Source organism: Stegostoma tigrinum, chromosome 30 (genome assembly GCF_030684315.1).
Source record: "Stegostoma tigrinum isolate sSteTig4 chromosome 30, sSteTig4.hap1, whole genome shotgun sequence".
Classification (NCBI taxonomy): Eukaryota; Metazoa; Chordata; class Chondrichthyes; order Orectolobiformes; family Stegostomatidae; genus Stegostoma; species Stegostoma tigrinum.
The window spans coordinates 635056-653983 of NC_081383.1; the positions used below are offsets into that span (position 1 = coordinate 635056).

Sequence of the window (18928 nt, forward strand, 5' to 3'; positions counted from 1 at the left end):
AAAGCAACCTTCCACCACCACCCTCTGTCTTCCACCTTCGAGCCAGTTCTGTATCCAAATGACTGGTTCTCCCTGTATTCTGTGTGACCAAACCTTGTTAACCAGCCTACCATGAGGAACCTTGTCAAATGCCTTACTGATGTCCATATGGACATCATACCCTCTGCCCTCATCAATCCTCTTTGTTATTTCTTCAAAACATTCAATCAAATTAGTGAGACACGATTTCACAGGCACAAAGCCACGTTGATTATCTCTAATCAGACCTTGCCTTTCCAAATACATGGAAACCCTGTCCCTCTGATTCCCTCCAACAACTTGCCCACCACCAATGTCAGGCTCACCGATCCATAGTCCCTGGCATTTCCTTGCCACCTTTCTTAAACAGAGGCAACACATTTGCCAGCCTGCAGTCTTCTAGCACCTCACCTGTTGATAGAAATATCTCAGCAAGGGGCACAGCAATCATTTCCCTAGATTCTCACAGAGTTCTAGAGTACACCTGATCAGGCCCTAGGGATTTATCCACCTTTATGCTTTTTAAGATGTTCAGTATCTCCTTATCTGTAATATGGACAGTTTTCAAAATGTCACTGTGTATTTCCCTGCATTCTCTACCTTCCATGTCCTTCTCCTCAGTAAACACTGATGTAAAACACTTGTTTAGTGTCTCCCCCATCTCCTGCAGTTCCACACGTAAGGGCCTTTCTGATCTTTAAGGGGCCCTGTTGTCTCCCTGGTTACCCTTTTGTCCTTAATGTATTTGTAGAATCCCTTTAGATTCTCTGTAATCCTATTTGTCAAAGCTATCTCATGTCCCCTGTTTGTCCTCCTGATCTCCCTCTCAAGTATACCGTTACTGCTTTGAGAGTCTTCTAGGGATTCACTCGATTTCTGCTGCCTACACCTGATATGTGCTTCCTTTTTATTCTCAGCCAAGTCCTGAATTTCTCTAGTCATCCAGCATTCCCCACACTTGTCAGCCTTGTCCCTTCACCCTAACAATTTACTGTCTCTGGACTGTCATTATCTCATTTTTGAAGGCTATCCATTTTCCAGCCATCCATTTACAAACAATGAAACCCTGGAGCATTGCGCAGCCGGACCTGTCCCTCTTTCAACCAACTCTGTAACAGCCATAACATCATAGTCCCATGGACTGATCCAGGCCCTAAGCTCATATGCCCCTCGCATTTTGTGAATAATTTACATAGTTAGATACTTCAGCTAAAACTTGATTCATTAATCTTTGGAATGTAGTCGGGACATTTTTGAACCCAAATCGCCCAAATCATGTCGCATCAATACAAACCATTCGGTGTAACAAAGCTGGTTAATCCTTTAGCTTTTGGTATTTGTGGCACTTGTCCATTCCTTCCAACACAGCAATTTTAGTGAGAAATGAGGCACAATCTTCTCACCAAGGATTTTGGTAGGAATCTGGTTTCACTGCTGCATTTACTTTTCTGCAGGCTGTGCTGAATCTAGTGGATCTGTGGACTTCTTTTTATTCATTTGTGGAATGTGGGCATTGCTAGCTGGGCCCAGCATTTATTGCCCATCCCTAGTTGCCCCTTGAGAAGGTGGAGGTGAGCTGCCTTCTGAACCGCTGCAGTCCCCCTACTGTGCATTGACCCACAATGCCATTAGGGAGTGAATTCCAGGATTTTGACCCAGCGACAGTGAAGGAACGGCAATATATTTCCAAGTCAGGATGGGGAGTGACCTGGAAGGGAACTTGCAGGGGGGTGGTGTTTCCATGCATCGGCTGCCCTTGTCCTTCTAGATGCAAGTGTTGGTGGGTTTGGAAGGTTCTGTCTGAGGATCGTTGGTTTATTTCTGCAGTGCATCTTGTAAACAGTATACACTGCTGCCACTGAGCATAGGGGCTTAATTTGTTCGGGGACCGTTGGAGGAGATCAAGATATTTAATGATTTGGCTAGGACGGTGAATAGCTGTTATTGGAGTTTGTTAGTGATGAACACACCAGCTATTCACCGTCCTAGTCAAATCGTTAGCAACTCCTTTGTCTGTCCAACTGTCTTTCTCTCTCTTTGGGCTCTATCCTACTGTTTACTCCCTACCCACTCCTCACCAACTGGTTTTCTGCATATAAACCGACATTTTCCCAGCCGCCATCACTTCTGAGGAAGGGCCACCGGACCTGAACATGAACTCGGATGTCTCTTCACAGATGCTGCCTGACCTGCTGAACTTTTCCAGCAAAGATAAAGTGTGGAGCTGGATGAACACGGCAGGACAAGCAGCATCAGAGAAGCAGGAAAGCTGACGTTTTGGGCCTAGACCCTTCGTCAGGAATGGGGGAGGGGAAGGGGGAATGGGGTGGGGGGCTGAGATGGGGGGGGCTGAGATGAGAGGGGCTGAGATGGGGGGGGAGGGTGATGGGGGGGAGGGTGATGGGGGGGAGGGGTGATGGGGGGGAGGGGTGATGGGGGGGAGGGTGGTGGTGGGGGGAGGGGTGATGGGGGGGAGGGTGGTGGTGGGGGGAGGGGTGATGGGGGGGGAGGGTGGTGGGGGGAGGGGTGATGGGGGGGGGAGGGTGGTGGTGGGGGGAGGGGTGGTGGTGGGGGGAGGGGTGGTGGGGGGGGAGGGTGGTGGTGGGGGGAGGGGTGGTGGTGTGGGGAGGGGTGATGGGGGGGAGGTGGAGGTGGTGGTGGTGGGTGGGGTGATGGGGGGGAGGGGTGATGGGGGGGAGGGTGGTGGTGGGGGGAGGGGTGATGAGGGGGGAGGGTGGTGGTGGTGGGTGGGGTGATGGGGGGGTGGGGTGATGGGGGGGAGGGGTGATGGGGGGGGAGGGTGGTGGTGGGGGGAGGGGTGATGGGGGGGAGGGTGGTGGTGGGGGGAGGGGTGATGGGGGGAGGGTGATGGGGGGGAGGGTGGTGGTGATGGGGGGTGGGGTGATGGGGGGGGAGGGGTGATGGGGGGGAGGGGTGATGGGGGGGGAGGGGTGATGGGGGGGAGGGTGGTGGTGATGGGGGGTGGGGTGATGGGGGGGAGGGGTGGTGGGGGGGGGGAGGGGTGGTGGGGGGGGGGAGGGTGGTGGTGGGGGGAGGGGTGATGGGGGGGGAGGGGTGATGGGGGGAGGGGAGGTGGTGGTGGTGGTGGGTGGGGTGATGGGGGGGAGGGGTGGTGGTGGGGGGAGGGTGATGGGGGGGGAGGGTGGTGGTGATGGGGGGGAGGGGTGGTGGGGGGGGGAGGGTGGTGGTGGGGGGAGGGGTGATGGGGGGGAGGGGTGATGGGGGGGGAGGGTGGTGGTGATGGGGGGGAGGTGGTGGTGGGGGGCGGACGGATGGTCCAGCTGCAGCCCCGCCCGGCCATTTCCGGACTTTTACAAACCTCATCCCGCGCACGTCACATTATTTTTATTTAATCTCTGGCTCCTCCCACCCTGACCACGGAATACCCGGATGGAAGTTCCGTCACAAAGATGGCCTCGGAGGCGGGACTCCAAACGACGGAAATGACGTAATAATAGCACGTGTGCTCCCGCTATATTTCCGGTTCCGCACGAGTGCCATTTTATCCTTTTCTGGTTCGGGTCTCGTGAAGCGGTGAGTACAACAACAACCTCCTCCTGATATACCGCCCTCCCCGTCCCCCCCAATTCACCCCCTTTATCCCCATCCCCCGCCCCGTCCCCCCCCCCCCCCCTCCCCAATGGTGACATGCCCTCAGTGCGCGCCCCCCCCCCCCCCCCCCCCCGTTACCCGTGGGGTGGGGTAACACATGGGAGCGGCCTGTATTCGGGGCCCCTGGCGGTGACGGTGCGGGGTCCGCCCCTGTCCCTGTCCCTGTCCCTGTCCCTGTCCCTGTCCCTGTCCCTAACTGTGACCGTGTCTTGCCTCCAGGCACGATGCAGATTTTTGTGAAGACACTGACCGGGAAGACCATCACTTTGGAGGTTGAGCCCAGCGACACCATTGAGAATGTCAAGGCCAAGATCCAGGATAAGGAGGGTGAGGGTCTGGTGTGTGCTGAGGGGGGGGCTTGGGACTGGGCTGGGGGTGAGCATGTCTGGGAGCTGGGTACGGCTGAAATGGCCCAGTAACTGAGCCTGAGTAAGTAATCAGGACTGACTGGCTTCTATTCCTATCCCTCTGGAAGTGGGCGATCAAAATGCCAGGATAAAACTGTAGGTCAGACAGCATCAGAGGATCAGGAAAGCTGACGTTTCGAGTCTGGAGAAAGGCTTGGTCTGCTGTTTGTCCAGCTCCACACTTATTTCAGACCCCAGCGTCAGCAGTTTTTACTACTTCAGTATAAAACTGTAGTTGCAAAGTGTTAAATTGAGAATGGTGTGCAGTGAGTTGAAATTGACAATGCTGTGGATTGAGCTAATTAGTGTAAAAACTAAAGCAATGCAGTACTATAGCACAAAGGATGTTACCCCTTTGCCGTCAGCATTAAACCAGCCTGGTTAGCATCAATAAAACAATGGCCAGGCATTAATTATTGAGAATGTGGTGCTGAGGGAAGAATAGGATGTGGTTAACTCTGTTTTGAAAACAGACCTAGTGCTTTTAAGGGGTGGACAACTTGTTCATGATGCAGGTTTTATTGGGCTGTTGGTTTGTGCTTTTGCTGATTAAACCTTTTATGTTTATGTAGGGATCCCCCCAGATCAGCAGCGCTTAATCTTCGCTGGGAAGCAACTGGAGGATGGCCGTACCCTGTCTGATTACAACATCCAGAAAGGTCAGTTCACCAGGGAGATTCATGCTGATCATGGGCTGTAGTTGGTGGGTTCAGTTTGATGGTGCAGTGTTAATTTTATTTTACCTGACTCCACTGGCATTGTTTAAATTTCTGTTCAGAGTCAACTCTCCATCTGGTGCTACGTCTGAGAGGTGGCGTTTTGGACCCATCCCTCCGCATTCTTGCTCAGAAATACAACTGCGACAAGATGATCTGCCGCAAGTGAGTAGCTGGAGACACTTGCTCATGTGGTTTGGCTATTTTTTGTTCTGTGGGGTGAGGGTGAGGGAGAGAGCTGACTGCAGTAGGTGTGTGGACAGTAGCCATTCAGCCCCTCAAACCTGCTCCAATTTACAAATTGACCATGGTGGCTGAGTCACTATGTTTCAGATACTTGGTGTTATTTTAGATTCCCACCCCCTTTTTTTTATAAGGGGTTCTGCTGCTTGATATCACCCATGAGCAGCCTGGCTGACAAAAGGTTCTTTCCACAGTCCATGAGGCCCCTTCTTAAAATACAGATTGTCACCTTATTGACCCAACTTAATCATACCAGATTCCCTGACTTGGATCACCCCTGGGGTTTTCCATGTGGACGAATTCACCTGCCAGTCTGTGTGCACTTCTCACTTTAGACCATATTCAGATGCTGATTTTTATAAAAGCAAAATGGTCTTGCTGTGCAAACAGAAACAGGCATAGTGAGGAAGTGAGTTTCTCTACAGATAAATGGACTGAGTATTTTGGCTCTTAACAGAAGGAGGTGTCAGTAGTTGGAAGCTGAAGAATGTGAAATAGACCAAGCTAAGGATCAAACAATAGAAGACACCAATCACTAAAAGATATGCTGCTAGTTAACAGGACCACTTTAAAAATAAAAGCTCTCAGCTTTAGCTTGAGAGAATTGATAAATCAGTAAGGCAGGTGACTGGCTAGACCATACCTTAACTGTGCTTTCCCCCTCTCCCTGAACAGGTGCTACGCACGCCTCCACCCTCGTGCATCAAACTGTCGTAAAAGTAAATGTGGCCACACAAACAACCTGCGCCCCAAGAAGAAGCTGAAGTAAACACTGGGGCAGTTGGTACCCTGTCTAAATGCTCACGTTTGTGCTAAATATCCAATAAAAGCGCACATTGCATTTGTTTGCTGTCTCTTTTTGCATCAGCCTGAAGAGGCAGGGGAGGTGGTGTTAGTGTGGACTTTGGGCTACCCAGAATAGAAGAATTTCATGAAGCTGTTTTAACAGAATTTGTTTTATTATGATGCGAAAGAGGCAAATGTGACCAAACTGGATTAACATCTAAACATTGGATTGAAGAATTTCCCTTTAAGTCCAATGCAAAACTGATGCTTAATCCAAAGAGCTTCAGTTTTAATTTGAAATCATTCTTCTACCAGAAAGGAAATGTAGAAAATGCATCGGTTCCCAAAATTTTAACCAAGTGAATTGGTGTTACATTTTTCTCATTCCCTGGGTTTGAGAAACAAATATCCAGGTTGGGTTGCTTGGCAACAGTCAATACAGGATCCCTCCTTGCTTCAAAGCCAGACTTCATGGCTATTAAAGGCAATAAACCCCTCACCTGGCAATGTTTCCAAAGTTTGACTTGAGATCAGCATGTTGTTTGTACTTTCTGTGGTTTTAAAAATTGGCCACTTGTATGGTAGGGGAATGGGCAGCTGCCTGAAAAGTTTCTGCTGGTTAAGTCTGGACTACGTTTCCCCCAACCTGCAACTCAAGTTTCAGTTGCATACCCCCATTCTGCAGCTCTTCGGGGAATTGCTCTTTTGCTTGGCTTTTGATGCTTCCCCTTTGGCTGACTCCCACCAGTAGAAGCTGCTTTTCTTTATTGAAATTTTAATTGATGGTGATGCAGAGTGGCACCAAAGGAAAAGATTTATAAAATTCAACATAAACAGGGTGGACATGTACAGACTTCCTTTGGTGCCAGGATCAGCAACTGGGGGTACAGCCTTACAGTAACAGGCAGAAGGTTTTTGAGATTTGGGGGGTGGTGGTTAACTCTTCCAGCCAGAGGGTGGCAGAGGCAGAAACTCTATAACATTTATGTAATATTTAAATGCACCTTGGATGTCAAGCTGAGAGACTATGGGCCCAATGCTGGGAAACGAGATCACAAGAGGTGGTTGCTTTTGGAAAGTGTGGCGTCTGAAGGGGCTTTTTCCTTGTGTCAATCTGTGATAATGACTTTGTGATCCTGGGCATAGTGTCTGAAGTCAAAGGGTCAAAAAGGTTGTTTCATAACTTCCAACAGGGCTGTCCTTTCTACAGTAAGGTTTCAGCAGATGATGCACTTAGCATAATTCAATTTGAAGTTTCAAAAGAATGGAAGGGTCTAGAATGACAAACTGTAGGTTCCCACAGTAATTCTTATGGGTTATGTTAGAAAGCACTAGATAAGCCCTGCACACTGGTCTGGTCTGACAGGGAAATTCCCCAAAAGTTTCTCATTGATCTGAGGAGATAACTGTGCTGGCTGGTGCCCTGGCTCTGATGCACTACTGCTCTGAAGGAGACTCTGACCTGATTTGCCAGAACTTGTTTCATTTTTCAGGGTAGAGATTGCAGATCTCAGTTTGTCCCTGAACTCCTCTGAGATGTAGTAATAAATGAATGGATCAATGCAGTTATTAAGGGTGCTGAGCACTCGGCAGAGCATGACATAGCTGTAAGTGTCACTGCTGAGTGTGTGGGACTGGACTATCAGGGTCATCTGAAATGGGGTAAGACACAGCAGGAACACTAGGAGCACTAACAAGGTGACCTTTACCGCATGGGCATATTGCTTGCCACTTAAAACCAATGTGGCAATGACAGACATGTAGCAAAAGACGGTTATTAAGCAGGGAATCACAAAACCAAAAACGACCTGACAAACAGTGTAATAGAAGAAGTAACCAACCAGATCCTCCTGTGGGAGTGCATCAGTGCATGTGGTGATATTGAGATGCTGGATGAAGTAAGCCTGCTGGTTGATGTAATATGGCAGCAGAAGGAGAATGACCAGCACCCACACTGTGGCACTCACATAGTACGCAGAGCTTGTCTTTCGGACTGCCTTTGACAGAAAGGGGTGCACGACAGCCAGGTACCGATCAACGCTGGTGCAAGTTAGGAACAGGATGGAACAATAGACGTTGCCATAGAACAGTGCAGTGCAGGCCTTACACATCAGCTCCCCAAAGGGCCAGTCATTCCCCAATAGATAATATGTAACTCTGAAAGGGAGGGCAAGCATTAAGAGAAGGTCAGTGAAGGCCAGGTTCATCAGGAAGACTGTGGAGGGCAGCTTCTTAATTCGAGTGAGCAGGACCCAGAGAGCCAGGGCGTTGGCTGGAAGGCCAATGGTGAACACCAGGAGATAAAGGCAGGGCAACAGCACTGTGGTGACTGCACTTTTCAGATGCACTGAGGCTGAACCATTGATGGTGTTGATAGTTTTGTTATTCGTCTGTACAATGGGGAATCTTCGGCTGCCTTTCACATCTCTCTTTCTCGTGCATTCTGTGATTTAAACAAGAGAGCATGTTATCAATAATGAGGATCGATCGCAGCTGGAAAGATCGACTTGTCCTGGGACTACACTTTGTTTCATGGAGAACTGATAAAGATACCTGCCATTCAACCTATCTATACTCCTCATGATTTTATAAACCTCTATAAAGTCACTTCTCAACGTCCTCAGCTCCAGTGAAAAAAATCCCACTGTCTCCTTACAGCTCCAACCCTGAATTCCCAGCAATGTCCCGGTAAATCGCTTCTGAACCCTCTCCAGCTTGATAACAACTTCTTAAGGTTTTAGAGTAGATTTGTGGTTGGTTGGCTCACCGAGCTGGCTCATTAGTTTGCAGACGTTTCATTACCCTGCTGGGTAACTTCATCAGTGCAGCCTCCCATGAAGCACTGTTGTGCTTTCCCGCCCATTATTTAAACTCTGGAATGCGCTGAGCTGGATTACCTCACCTCTGGTTTTCCTTCGCAGTGGAGTGTAAATGGGGTCTAACTCTGTGTTTATTGGTGGCTTTCTTACTATGGCAAATGATAGAGCACTACCCACGAACAACTCTACTTCCTACATGGATACCTCAGGAATCAGGTATTCCCATGCAGCATGAGATACAAATCCCCATCAATAACCCACAAGCTCACCACTAAGAAAGTCATCAATAAATACACAGAGATTTAGACCCCATTTACCCTCCACTGCAAAGGAAAACCAAAAGTGAAGTAATGTTGCTCAGTGGACCCCAGAAGTTAAATAACAGGCAGGGAAACACAATAGCACTTCATCGGAGGCTGCACTGATGATGTTACCCAGCAGGGTAATGATACGCCTGCGGAAAAACGAACCAGCTCAGCGAACCAACCATCCACAACTGATAATAACCTTCCTATAACAGGGAGACCACAATTGGACACAGTACTCCTGTAGAGGCCTCAGCAGCATCTTGTACTCAAAGATCTGGATAATGAATGCTAAACTCCTTAACCGCCCTATCTGTGTGTGATGCAAATTTCAATAAATAATGTAGCTGTACCCCTCAGTCTCTGTTCTACAACACTACCCAGGGCCTTACTTTAAATTGTATAAGTCTTGCCTTTGTTAGTTTTACCAAGATTAAGACCTCAGACTTGTCCAAATTAAACTCCACCTGCCACTCTTTAGCCCACGAATCCAATTGATTAAGATCTGCTTTTAAACTTAGGTTACGCAGTGTGGAGCCGGAGGAACACAGCAGGCCAGGCAGGATCAGAGGAGCAGGAAAGAACGTAGAACATTACAGCACAGTACAGGCCCTTCGGCCCTCAATGTTACGCCGACCTGTCATACCGATCTGAAGCCCATCTAACCTACACTATTCCATGTACGTCCATATGCTTATCCAATGATGACTTAAATGTACCTAAAGTTGGCGAATCTACTACCGTTGCAGGCAAAGCGTTCCATTCCCTTACTACTCTCTGAGTAAAGAAACTACCTCTGGCATCCGTCCTATATCTTTCACCCCTCAGTTTAAAGCTATGCCCCCTCGTGCTCACCATCACCATCCTAGGAAAAAGGCTCTCCCTATCCACCCTATCTAACCCTCTGATTATTTTATATGTTTCAATTAAGTCACCTCTCAACCTCCTTCTTTCTAATGAAAACAGCCTCAAGTCCCTCAGCCTTTCCTCGTAAGACCTTCCCTCCATACCAGGCAACATCCTAGTAAATCTCCTCTGCACCCTTTCCAAAGCTTCCACATGCTTCTTATAATGCGGTGACCAGAACTGCACACAATACTCCAAGTGCAGCCGCACCAGAGTTTTGTACAGCTTCACCATAACCTTTTGGTTCCGGAACTCGATCACTCTATTAATAAAAGCTAAAACACTGTATGCCTTCTTAACAGCCCTGTCAGCCTGGGTGGCAACTTTCAAGGATCTGTGTATGTGGACACCGAGATCTCTCTGCTCATCTACACTACTAAGAATCTTACCATTAGCCCTGTACTTTGCCTTCCGGTTACTCCTACCAAAGTGCATCATCTGACAATTGTCTGCATTAAACTCCATTTGCCACCTCTCAGCCCAGCTCTGCAGCTTATCTATGTCTCTCTGCAACCTACAGCATCCTTCGTCACTATCCACAACTCCACCGACCTTAGTGTCGTCTGCAAATTTACTAAGCCATCCTTCTACGCCCTCATCCAGGTCATTTATAAAAATGACAAACAGCAGTGGACCCAACACCGACCCTTGCGGTACACCACTAGTAACTGGACTCCAGGATGAACATTTCCATCAACTACCACCCTCTGTCTTCTTTCAGCAAGCCAATTTCCGATCCAAACTGCTATATCTCACACAATCCCATTCCTCCACATTTTGTACAATAGCCTATTATGGGGAACCTTATCGAACGCCTTGCTGAAATCCATATACATCACATCAACCGGTTTACTCTCATCTACCTGTTTGGTCACCTTCTCAAAGAACTCAATAAGGTTTGTGAGGCACGACCTTCCCTTCACAAAACCGTGCTGACTATCCCTAATCAAGTTATTCTTTTCTAGATGATTATAAATCCTATCCGTTATAACCTTTTCCAACACTTTACCAACAACTGAGGTGAGGCTCTCTGGTCTATAATTACCAGGGTTGTCTCTACTCCCCTTCTTGAACAGGGGAACCACATTTGCTATCCTCCAGTCGTCTGGCACTATTCCTGTAGACAATGACGAGTTAAAGATCAATGCTAAAGGCTCGGCAATCTCCTCCATGGCTTCCCAGAGGGCCCGAGGATAAATCCCATCCCCCCCCAGGGGACTTATCTATCTTCACCCTCTGAAGGATTTCTAATACCTCTTCCTTGTGAACCTCAATCCCACCTAGTCTAGTAGCCTGTATCTCAGTATTCTCCTCGACAACACTGTCGTTTTCTAGAGTGAATACTGTTGAAAAATATTCATTTAGTGCTTCCCCTATCTCCTCTGACTCCACACACAACTTACCACTACTGTCCTTGATTGGCCCTAATCTTACTCTCGTCATTCTTTTATTCCTTAAATACCTATAGAAAGCCTTAGGGTTTACCCTGATCCTATCTGCCAACAACTTCTCATGTCTCCTCCTGGCTCTTCTGAGCTCTCTCTTTAGGATGTTGTTCCAACCTGAAACGTCAACGTTCCTGCACCTCTGAACCTGCCTGGCCTGCTGTGTTCCTCCAGCTCCACACTGTGTTATCTCTGATCCTGCCTGGTATGCTGGTTCCTCCAGCTCTACACTCTGTTATCTCTGATCCTGCCTGACCTGCTGTGCTCCTCTAGCTCCACACTGTGTTATCTCTGATCCTGCCAGGCCTGCTGTGTTCCTCCAGCTCCACATGGTCTTACCTCTGATCCTGCCTGGCCTGCTGCATTCCTCCAGCTCCACACTGTGTTATCTCTGACGCTGCCTGGCCTGCTGTGCTCCTCCAGCTCCACTCGGTGTTATCTCTGATCCTGCCTGGCCTGCTGTGTTCCTCCAGCTCCACACTGTGTTACCTCTGATCCTGCCTGGCCTGCTGTGCTCCTCCAGCTCCACACGGTGTTATCTCTGATCCTGCCTGGCCTGCTGTGTTCCTCCAGCTCCACACTGTGTTACCTCTGATCCTGCCTGGCCTGCTGTGTTCCTCCAGCTCCACACTGTGTTATCTCTGATCCTGCCTGGCCTGCTGTGTTCCTCCAGCTCCACACTGTGTTACCTCTGATCCTGCCTGGCCTGTTGTACTCCTCCAGCTCTACACTGTGTTATCTCTGATCCTGCCTGGTCTGCTGTGCTCCTCCAGCTCCACACTGTGTTATCTCTGATCGTGCCGGGCCTGCTGTGCTCCTCCAGCTCCACACTGTGTTACCTCTGATCCTGCCTGGCCTGCTGTACTCCTCCAGCTCTACACTGTGTTATCTCTGATCCTGCCTGGCCTGCTGTGCTCCTCCAGCTCCACACCTTGTTATCTCGGACTCTCTGTAATCTTAGATAACCTTCTTCATTGTCCACTCTACCACTAATCTTGGTATCACCTGCACACTTACTATCCATGCCTCCTATATTCTCATTTAAATCATTTGTATAAATGACAAAGAAAAGTGGACCCAGGACCAATCCCTGTGGAACACCTTTGATCACAGGCCTCCACTCTGAAAAAACCACTCTCCACCATCACTGTCTGTTTCCTGCAGTTAAGCCAATTTTGTATCCAGTTGGCAAGCTCACCCTGAATCCCATGTGATCTGACTTTACTAATTACTCTACTGTGCCAAACCTTGTCAAGGCTTTACTAAAGTCCAAGAAAACAATGCCTACTACTCTGCCCTCATCATTCTTAGAACATAGAACATTACAGCACAGTACAGGCCCTTCGGCCCTCGATGTTATGCCGACCTGTCCTACCGATCTCAAGCCCATCTAACCTACACTATTCCATGTACGTCCATATGCTTTTCCAATGACGACTTAAATGTACCTAAAGTTGGCGAATCTACTACCGTTGCAGGCAAAGCGTTCCATTCCCTTACTACTCTCTGAGTAAAGAAACTACCTCTGACATCTGTCCTATATCTTTCACCCCTCAATTTAAAGCTGTGCCCCCTCGTACTCGCCGTCACCATCCTCGGAAAAAGGCTCTCCCTATCCACCCTATCTAACCCTCTGATTATTTTATATGTCTCAATTAAGTCACCTCCCAACCTTCTTCTCTGTAATGAAAACAGCCTCAAGTCCCTCAGCCTTTCCTCGTAAGACCTTCCCTCCATACCAGGCAACATCCTAGTAAATCTCCTCTGCACCCTTTCCAAAGCTTCCACATCCTTCTTATAATGCGGTGGCCAGAACTGTACGCAATACTCCAAGTGCGGCCGCACCAGAGTTTTGTACAGCTTCACCATAACCTCTTGGTTCCGGAACTCGATCCCTCTATTAATAAAAGCTAAAACACTATATGCCTTCTTAACAGCCCTGTCAACCTGGGTGGCAACTTTCAAGGATCTGTGTATGTGGACACCGAGATCTCTCTGTTCATCTACCCTACTAAGAATCTTACCATTAGCCCTGTACTTTGCCTTCTGGTTACTCCTACCAAAGTGCATCACCTCACACTTGTCTGCATTAAACTCCATTTGCCACCTCTCAGCCCAGCTCTGCAGCTTATCTATGTGTCTCTGCAACCTACAGCATCCTTCGTCACTATCCATAACTCCACTGACCTTAGTGTCATCTGTAAATTTACTAACCCATCCTTCTACGTCCTCATCCAGGTCATTTATAAAAATGACAAACAGTAGTGGACCGAACACCGACCCTTGCGGTACACCACTAGTAACTGGTCTCCAGGATGAACATTTCCCATCAACTACCACCCTCTGTCTTCTTTCAGCAAGCTTGGTTACTTTTTCATAAAAATTAATCAAGTTGGTGAATCCTGATTTCCCTTGCACAAAGCCATTCTGATTATCTGTAATCATTCCTTGCCTCTCCAAATGCATACAGAACCTATCCTTCAGAATGAATTCTAACAACTTAGCCACCACCGATGTCAGACTCATAGGTCCATAGTTTCCAGATTTCTCCTTAGACCCCGCATTAAAACAAAGGCCACAACATTTGCGACTCTCCAGTCATTTGGCACCTCTCCCATGTTTATGGATGATACAAATATTTCTACAAGAGGCCCTGCAACTTCCTTCCTAACTTGGAGGGGCAGCAGAGTGAGTGTCAGAAAGGGGTGAGTGTCAGATTGCCACCCTGCAGCCCACAAGCTGCCTGCCAGTGCAGTGTGTGCCCCACCAGTCGGTCAGTCACCCTTTTACCTGGTGAGGACTTAGGGCAACGTCTGCGTCTTCGTCATACTGTGTTGCTTAACCTGAAAGGGGAGAAAGGGGTTTGATTTGTCAGCTCTGATACCTTGTATATTTTAATGCCCAGTTTTTTTTTGAAGGCTGACTTAAATTGTCACTTTATTGTTTTGTAATTATTTTTCACCCACAATTCACGTTCACTGTTCTGGCAAACCTGATTCTTCTGAAATTTGCAGCCAGTCTCTTGTGTGAAATATTAAAACATAGCCCCTGTGTGAAGACACTGCACAAGCTTGATCCACAGAGCATATCACAGCAACTCCCCAGAAGTCCTGTTACAACATCAAACCCACTATCTCCATGGTCCTGAAGGACAATGGCAGCGGATACATGAGAATACCATGCCCTACGAGTTACTCCCCAAACCTCTCACCATCCTGACTTGGAACTATATCGATGTTCCTTCACTGTCACTGGGTCAAAATCGTGCAATTTCCTTCCTGAGGTCATTATGAGTCAATCAACATCATGTTGCCTGCAGCGTTTCAAGAAGGCAGCTCACTACCACCTTCTCAAGGGGCAACTAGGCACAAACAATAAATGCTAATTCAGCCAACAATATCCATACCCCACTAGTGAAGTTTCAAAAAAGTAACCTCTCTGGCAAATACAGAGTTTAATGGTAAATGCTTTATTTAAAAATGAAGCACAGTAAGGAAAAAGGAAAGATAGAAAGAACATTTACAAGGAATAGGTTTTGAATGTGGAACAGTGTACAGAGGTAGTGGCTGTAACAGCAACTGTTATTGGTTTACAAGATGGAAAATTAAATTTTCCCAACAAATGGGATTCCAGACTTTTAGAAATTCACCAAGGGATAGTTTAACTGGATGAGCCAAAGCATTTTAAATTTGATTCTAGTGGACAATAAGGAAAATGTGAAACTGAGAGAATAAAACAGCTCCTTGTCCTTAAACATTTGGCTTTACTTTAGGGGGAAGTTCGGAATATTGAAACCAGGAAACTGCCGCTCAGAGCAATATCAGTGAGATCATTTTGTTGACAAATTGAAATGACAAACCCCAGCACATTTTAAACAAGTCAAAGCTTACTTTATGCTGTCTTTACTGATGCAGTACAATTGCCAGAATATTGTCAAGGCCTGTAGCCTTTGCAGTATCCACTGCCTTCAGCCATTATGCAATCTCATGCGCAGTGAACTGAATTGGCCGAAGACTGGTATCTGTGATGCTACGGACCACAGGAGGAAGCCGAGGTGGATCATCCACTCAGCACTTCTGGCTGAAGATTATTGCAATATTTTTGCCTTATCTTTCACTATGAGCAGCTAGGTTCTGCAATCACTGGTGACTGGAATATTTTTGGAGTGAGTTGTCTGATTGTCCACCACAATTCATGACTGCAAAATTGAAAGTGATGCCCCCCAGGGATCAATGTTGGGATCCTCGCCTTTTCTGATTTAGATAAATGATTTTAGAGATGGGAGTTGATGGCAAAATCTGTAAATGTGCAGACGATACCAAGCTAGGGAGAATAGTGAATTGTACACATGATGCTGAGGAACTTGCGAGGGATGTTGACCAAATCAGCAGACAACCAGCAGATGAAATTCAATGCGGAGAAATGTGAGGTAATACATTTTGGTAAAAGAAACAGGGAGAGTCAGTATTGGCTCCATAGTGCAACTACAGGCAGAGGGACTATGTATGTGATTCCCTGAAGGGGGCCAGGCAAAATGAAACAGTTGTTAATAAGGCTTACAGCTTCCTTGAGTTCATAGATAGAAGCATGGAGTATAAAATCAAGGAAGTGTTCAGGGACAGTATGCCACTGTTAGGGTGAAGGGAAAAGCTGGCAGGTTTAGGGATCCCTGGCTGACAGGGGATATTGAGGCTTTGGTCAGGAAAAAAGAAGAAAGCTGTCAGGCTCAAGTAATCCTTAGATGACTATAAAAAGTGTAGGAGCACACTTAAGAGGGAAATCAGAAGAGCAGAAAGAAGGTATGAGATGGGTCTGGCAGATAAGGTTAAAGAGGTTCTACAGTTATGTTAAAAGTAAGAGAGTGGCCAGGGAGAGAGTAGGTCCCCTTACAGCATGGCCGTCTATGTGCAGACCTACAATTGATGGGGGCGATTTTTAATGAATATTTCTCCTCAGTGTTTACTGAGGAGAGAATCCTGAATACTAGGAAATTAAGGGAAACAAGTGGGGATGACCACATACACATTCCCAGAGAGGAGGTGTTTACAGCCTTAAAGCACATTAATGTGGATAGATCCCCTGGGCCTGATCCAGTCCATCCTTGTTTTGAGGAAGGGTCACTGGACCCGAAACAGTAACTCTGATTTTTTCTTCACAGAAGACGCCAGACCTGCTGAGCTTTTCCAGCAACATTGTTTTTGTTCCATCCTCAGACATTGTGGGAGGCTGGGGAAGGAATTGCAGAGGCCCTTGCAGAGATTTTCGCTTCATCTTCAGCCACTGGTAAAGTTCCGGAAGACTGGAGGGTGGCCAATGTTGCTCCAATGTTTAAGAAAGGTAGCAAAGACAAGCCAGGGAACTGCAGGCCAGTGAGCCTGACATCAGTGGTAGGTAAGTTATTGGAGGGGATACTGAGGGACAGGATCAACCAGCATTCGGATAGTCAAGGCCTGATTAGGGATAGTCAGCATGGATTTGTGCAGGAAGTCATGTCTGACAAATCTTTTTGAGTTTTTTGAAGGGGTAACCAGGAGAATAGTTGAGGGTCTGGCAGTGGATGTTACCTGTTTGGACTTTAGTAAAGTCTTTGACAAGGTCCCACACAGCAGGCTAGTCATGTAGGTTCAGTCACATTGGATCCAGGGAGACAGAGCGAATTGGATTCAAAATTAACTTGATGGTAGGAAGCAGAGGGGGATGGTTGAAGGTTGTTTCTTGGACTGGAGGCCTGTGATTAGTGGTGTGCCACAGGGGTCAGTGCTAGGACCTTTGTTATTTGTTATTTACATAAATGATCTGGATGTGAATGTACATGACATAGTTAGTAAGTTTGCGGATGATACAAAATTAGGAGACATCAATAGCGAGGAAGGTTATCAAAAATTACAGAGGGACCTTGATCAGATGGGGAGTGGGTTGAGGAGGTGTTGCGCTTTGGAAAGTCAAACCAAGGTAGGATTTATACAGTAAATGGTAAGGTCCTGAGGAGTGCTGTGGAACAGAGGGATGTGGGAGTATGAGTACATAGTTTGTTGAAAGCGGTGTCACAGGTAGACAGGGTGGTGAAGAAGGCATTTAGCATACTGGCCTTCTTCAGTCAAGGCATTGAGTACAGGAGCTGGGACGTTATGTTACAGTTGTATAAGTTGTTGGTGAGGCCGCATTTGGAGTATTGTGTACAGTTTTGGTCACCCTGTTATAGGAAGGACACAGTTAAACTGGAATGTGTACAAAGGAGATTTTTGAGGATGTTGCTAGGAATAGTAGGCCTGAGTTATAGGGAGAGATTGCCCAGGATAGGTCTTTATTCCTTGGAATGGAGGAGAATGAGGGGTGACCTTATTGAGGTGTATAAAATCATGAGGGGCACAGATAGGATGAATGCATATAGTCTTTTTCCCAGGGATGGGGAATTGAAAACCAGAGGGCATAGGTTTAAGGTGAGAGAGGAAAGATTTAAGAAGGTCCAAGGTCCTGAGGGGCAACTTCTTCTCGCAGAGAGTGGTGCGAATATGGAATGGGTTGGCAGAGAAAATGGTTGAGGCGGGTACAATAGCAACATTTTAAATACATTTGGACAGGTGCATGGATGGGAAGGGTTTAGAGGGATATGGACCAAATGTGGGCAATTGGAACCAGCTGAGTGGACACCATGGTCATCATGGACCTGTTTGGACCAAAGGTCCTGTTTCCATGCTTCAGTACTCCGTGACTCTAAATGATGGTACACTCTACAAATCAATGGTCTGTCTTCATTTGGAGAGTTGTTTTCAGTTCTGGGCACTTTATTTAAGGAAGGATGTTAAAGCTCTGGACAAAGAACATTGGGCACTCACTGGTATGAGACCAGGAATGAAGGATTTTAGACACAAAGAAAGATTAGAAAAATTGGGCTATTCACCTTGGAGCTGAGAAGATTACAAGGTGATCTTATTGAGGAGTTCAAAATTATGAACAATTTTAACAAGGTAAAGAAAGATATTCTGGTTCCACTAGTTAGTATATCAGTAATTAGGGGTCACAACTTCAAGATTGTCAGCAAGAGAGTTAGGAATGAGCTGAGGAGAAAGCTCTTTACACAGAGAGGTATTAGGATTTGTAATGTGTTGCCTGGGAGATTGTACAGGAGGTTTCAAAAAAGGGCTGCATGTATATTTGAAAGGGATGAAGTTAGAGGGTGATGCAGATAGGGCTGGAGGAGGGGACTAGCTGGGTAGCTCCTTCAGGGGCTGGCACAGACACAATGGGCCAAATGGCCTTCTGTACAGTTCTATTCAGATCCATGGGATTGCTTAGTGATGTCCCCTGCATGTTGGTGTCATTGGCAGATGTAGAAGAGTAAAGCTGGGCTGGATGGTGCCGTGTGAATTCAATTAGGATGAAGAAAATCTCTTGAGATTCAAAGGTGTCACCATCGCTGAATCCCCCACCGTCAACATCCTGAGGTTTACATTGACCAGAAACCCAAAATGGACTCGCCTCATAAACACAGTCACAACAAGAGCAGGTCAGAGACTAGGAATACTGCAGCAAGTAACTCACCTCCTGACTCCCCAAAGCCTGTCCATTATCTACAAGGCACAAGTCTACCAGGGAACAGTAGACCGGTGCGCCTGACATTGGTTGTGGGTAAGTTGTTGGAGGGGATCC

The 18928-nt window shown here is 47.2% G+C and overlaps 2 protein-coding genes across 3 annotated transcripts in view; one reads left to right on the plus strand and one right to left on the minus strand.

The window, feature by feature from the left end:
* The first annotated feature begins 3460 nt into the window (after positions 1-3460).
* On the plus strand, positions 3461-5862 carry uba52 (ubiquitin A-52 residue ribosomal protein fusion product 1). The gene is made up of 5 exons (XM_048560203.1): positions 3461-3573; positions 3871-3978; positions 4631-4717; positions 4837-4939; positions 5693-5862. The coding sequence occupies exons 2-5, from the start codon at positions 3876-3878 to the stop codon at positions 5784-5786; spliced, it is 387 nt and encodes a 128-aa protein (XP_048416160.1). The 5' UTR covers positions 3461-3573; positions 3871-3875; the 3' UTR covers positions 5787-5862.
* Positions 5863-5988: 126 nt separating this feature from the next.
* The window catches only part of LOC125466071 (proteinase-activated receptor 2-like), a 38885-nt gene continuing 25945 nt past the window's right edge, over positions 5989-18928 (minus strand). For both annotated transcript variants that reach the window (XM_059638543.1, XM_048560202.2), the window contains exon 2: positions 5989-8246. In XM_059638543.1, the coding sequence (XP_059494526.1) occupies positions 7135-8246 (1112 nt within the window). In that variant the 3' untranslated portion in view covers positions 5989-7134. The remainder of the gene's footprint in view (positions 8247-18928) is intronic.

Coding starts and splice junctions, on each gene's coding strand:
- uba52 (XM_048560203.1), top strand. CDS start 3,876: ATGCAGATTTTTGTGAAGACACTGACCGGGAAGACCATCACTTTGGAG. Junction 4,718..4,836: donor TGATTACAACATCCAGAAAG/GTCAGTTCACCA, acceptor ATTTCTGTTCAG/AGTCAACTCTCCATCTGGTG. Junction 4,940..5,692: donor GACAAGATGATCTGCCGCAA/GTGAGTAGCTGG, acceptor CTCCCTGAACAG/GTGCTACGCACGCCTCCACC.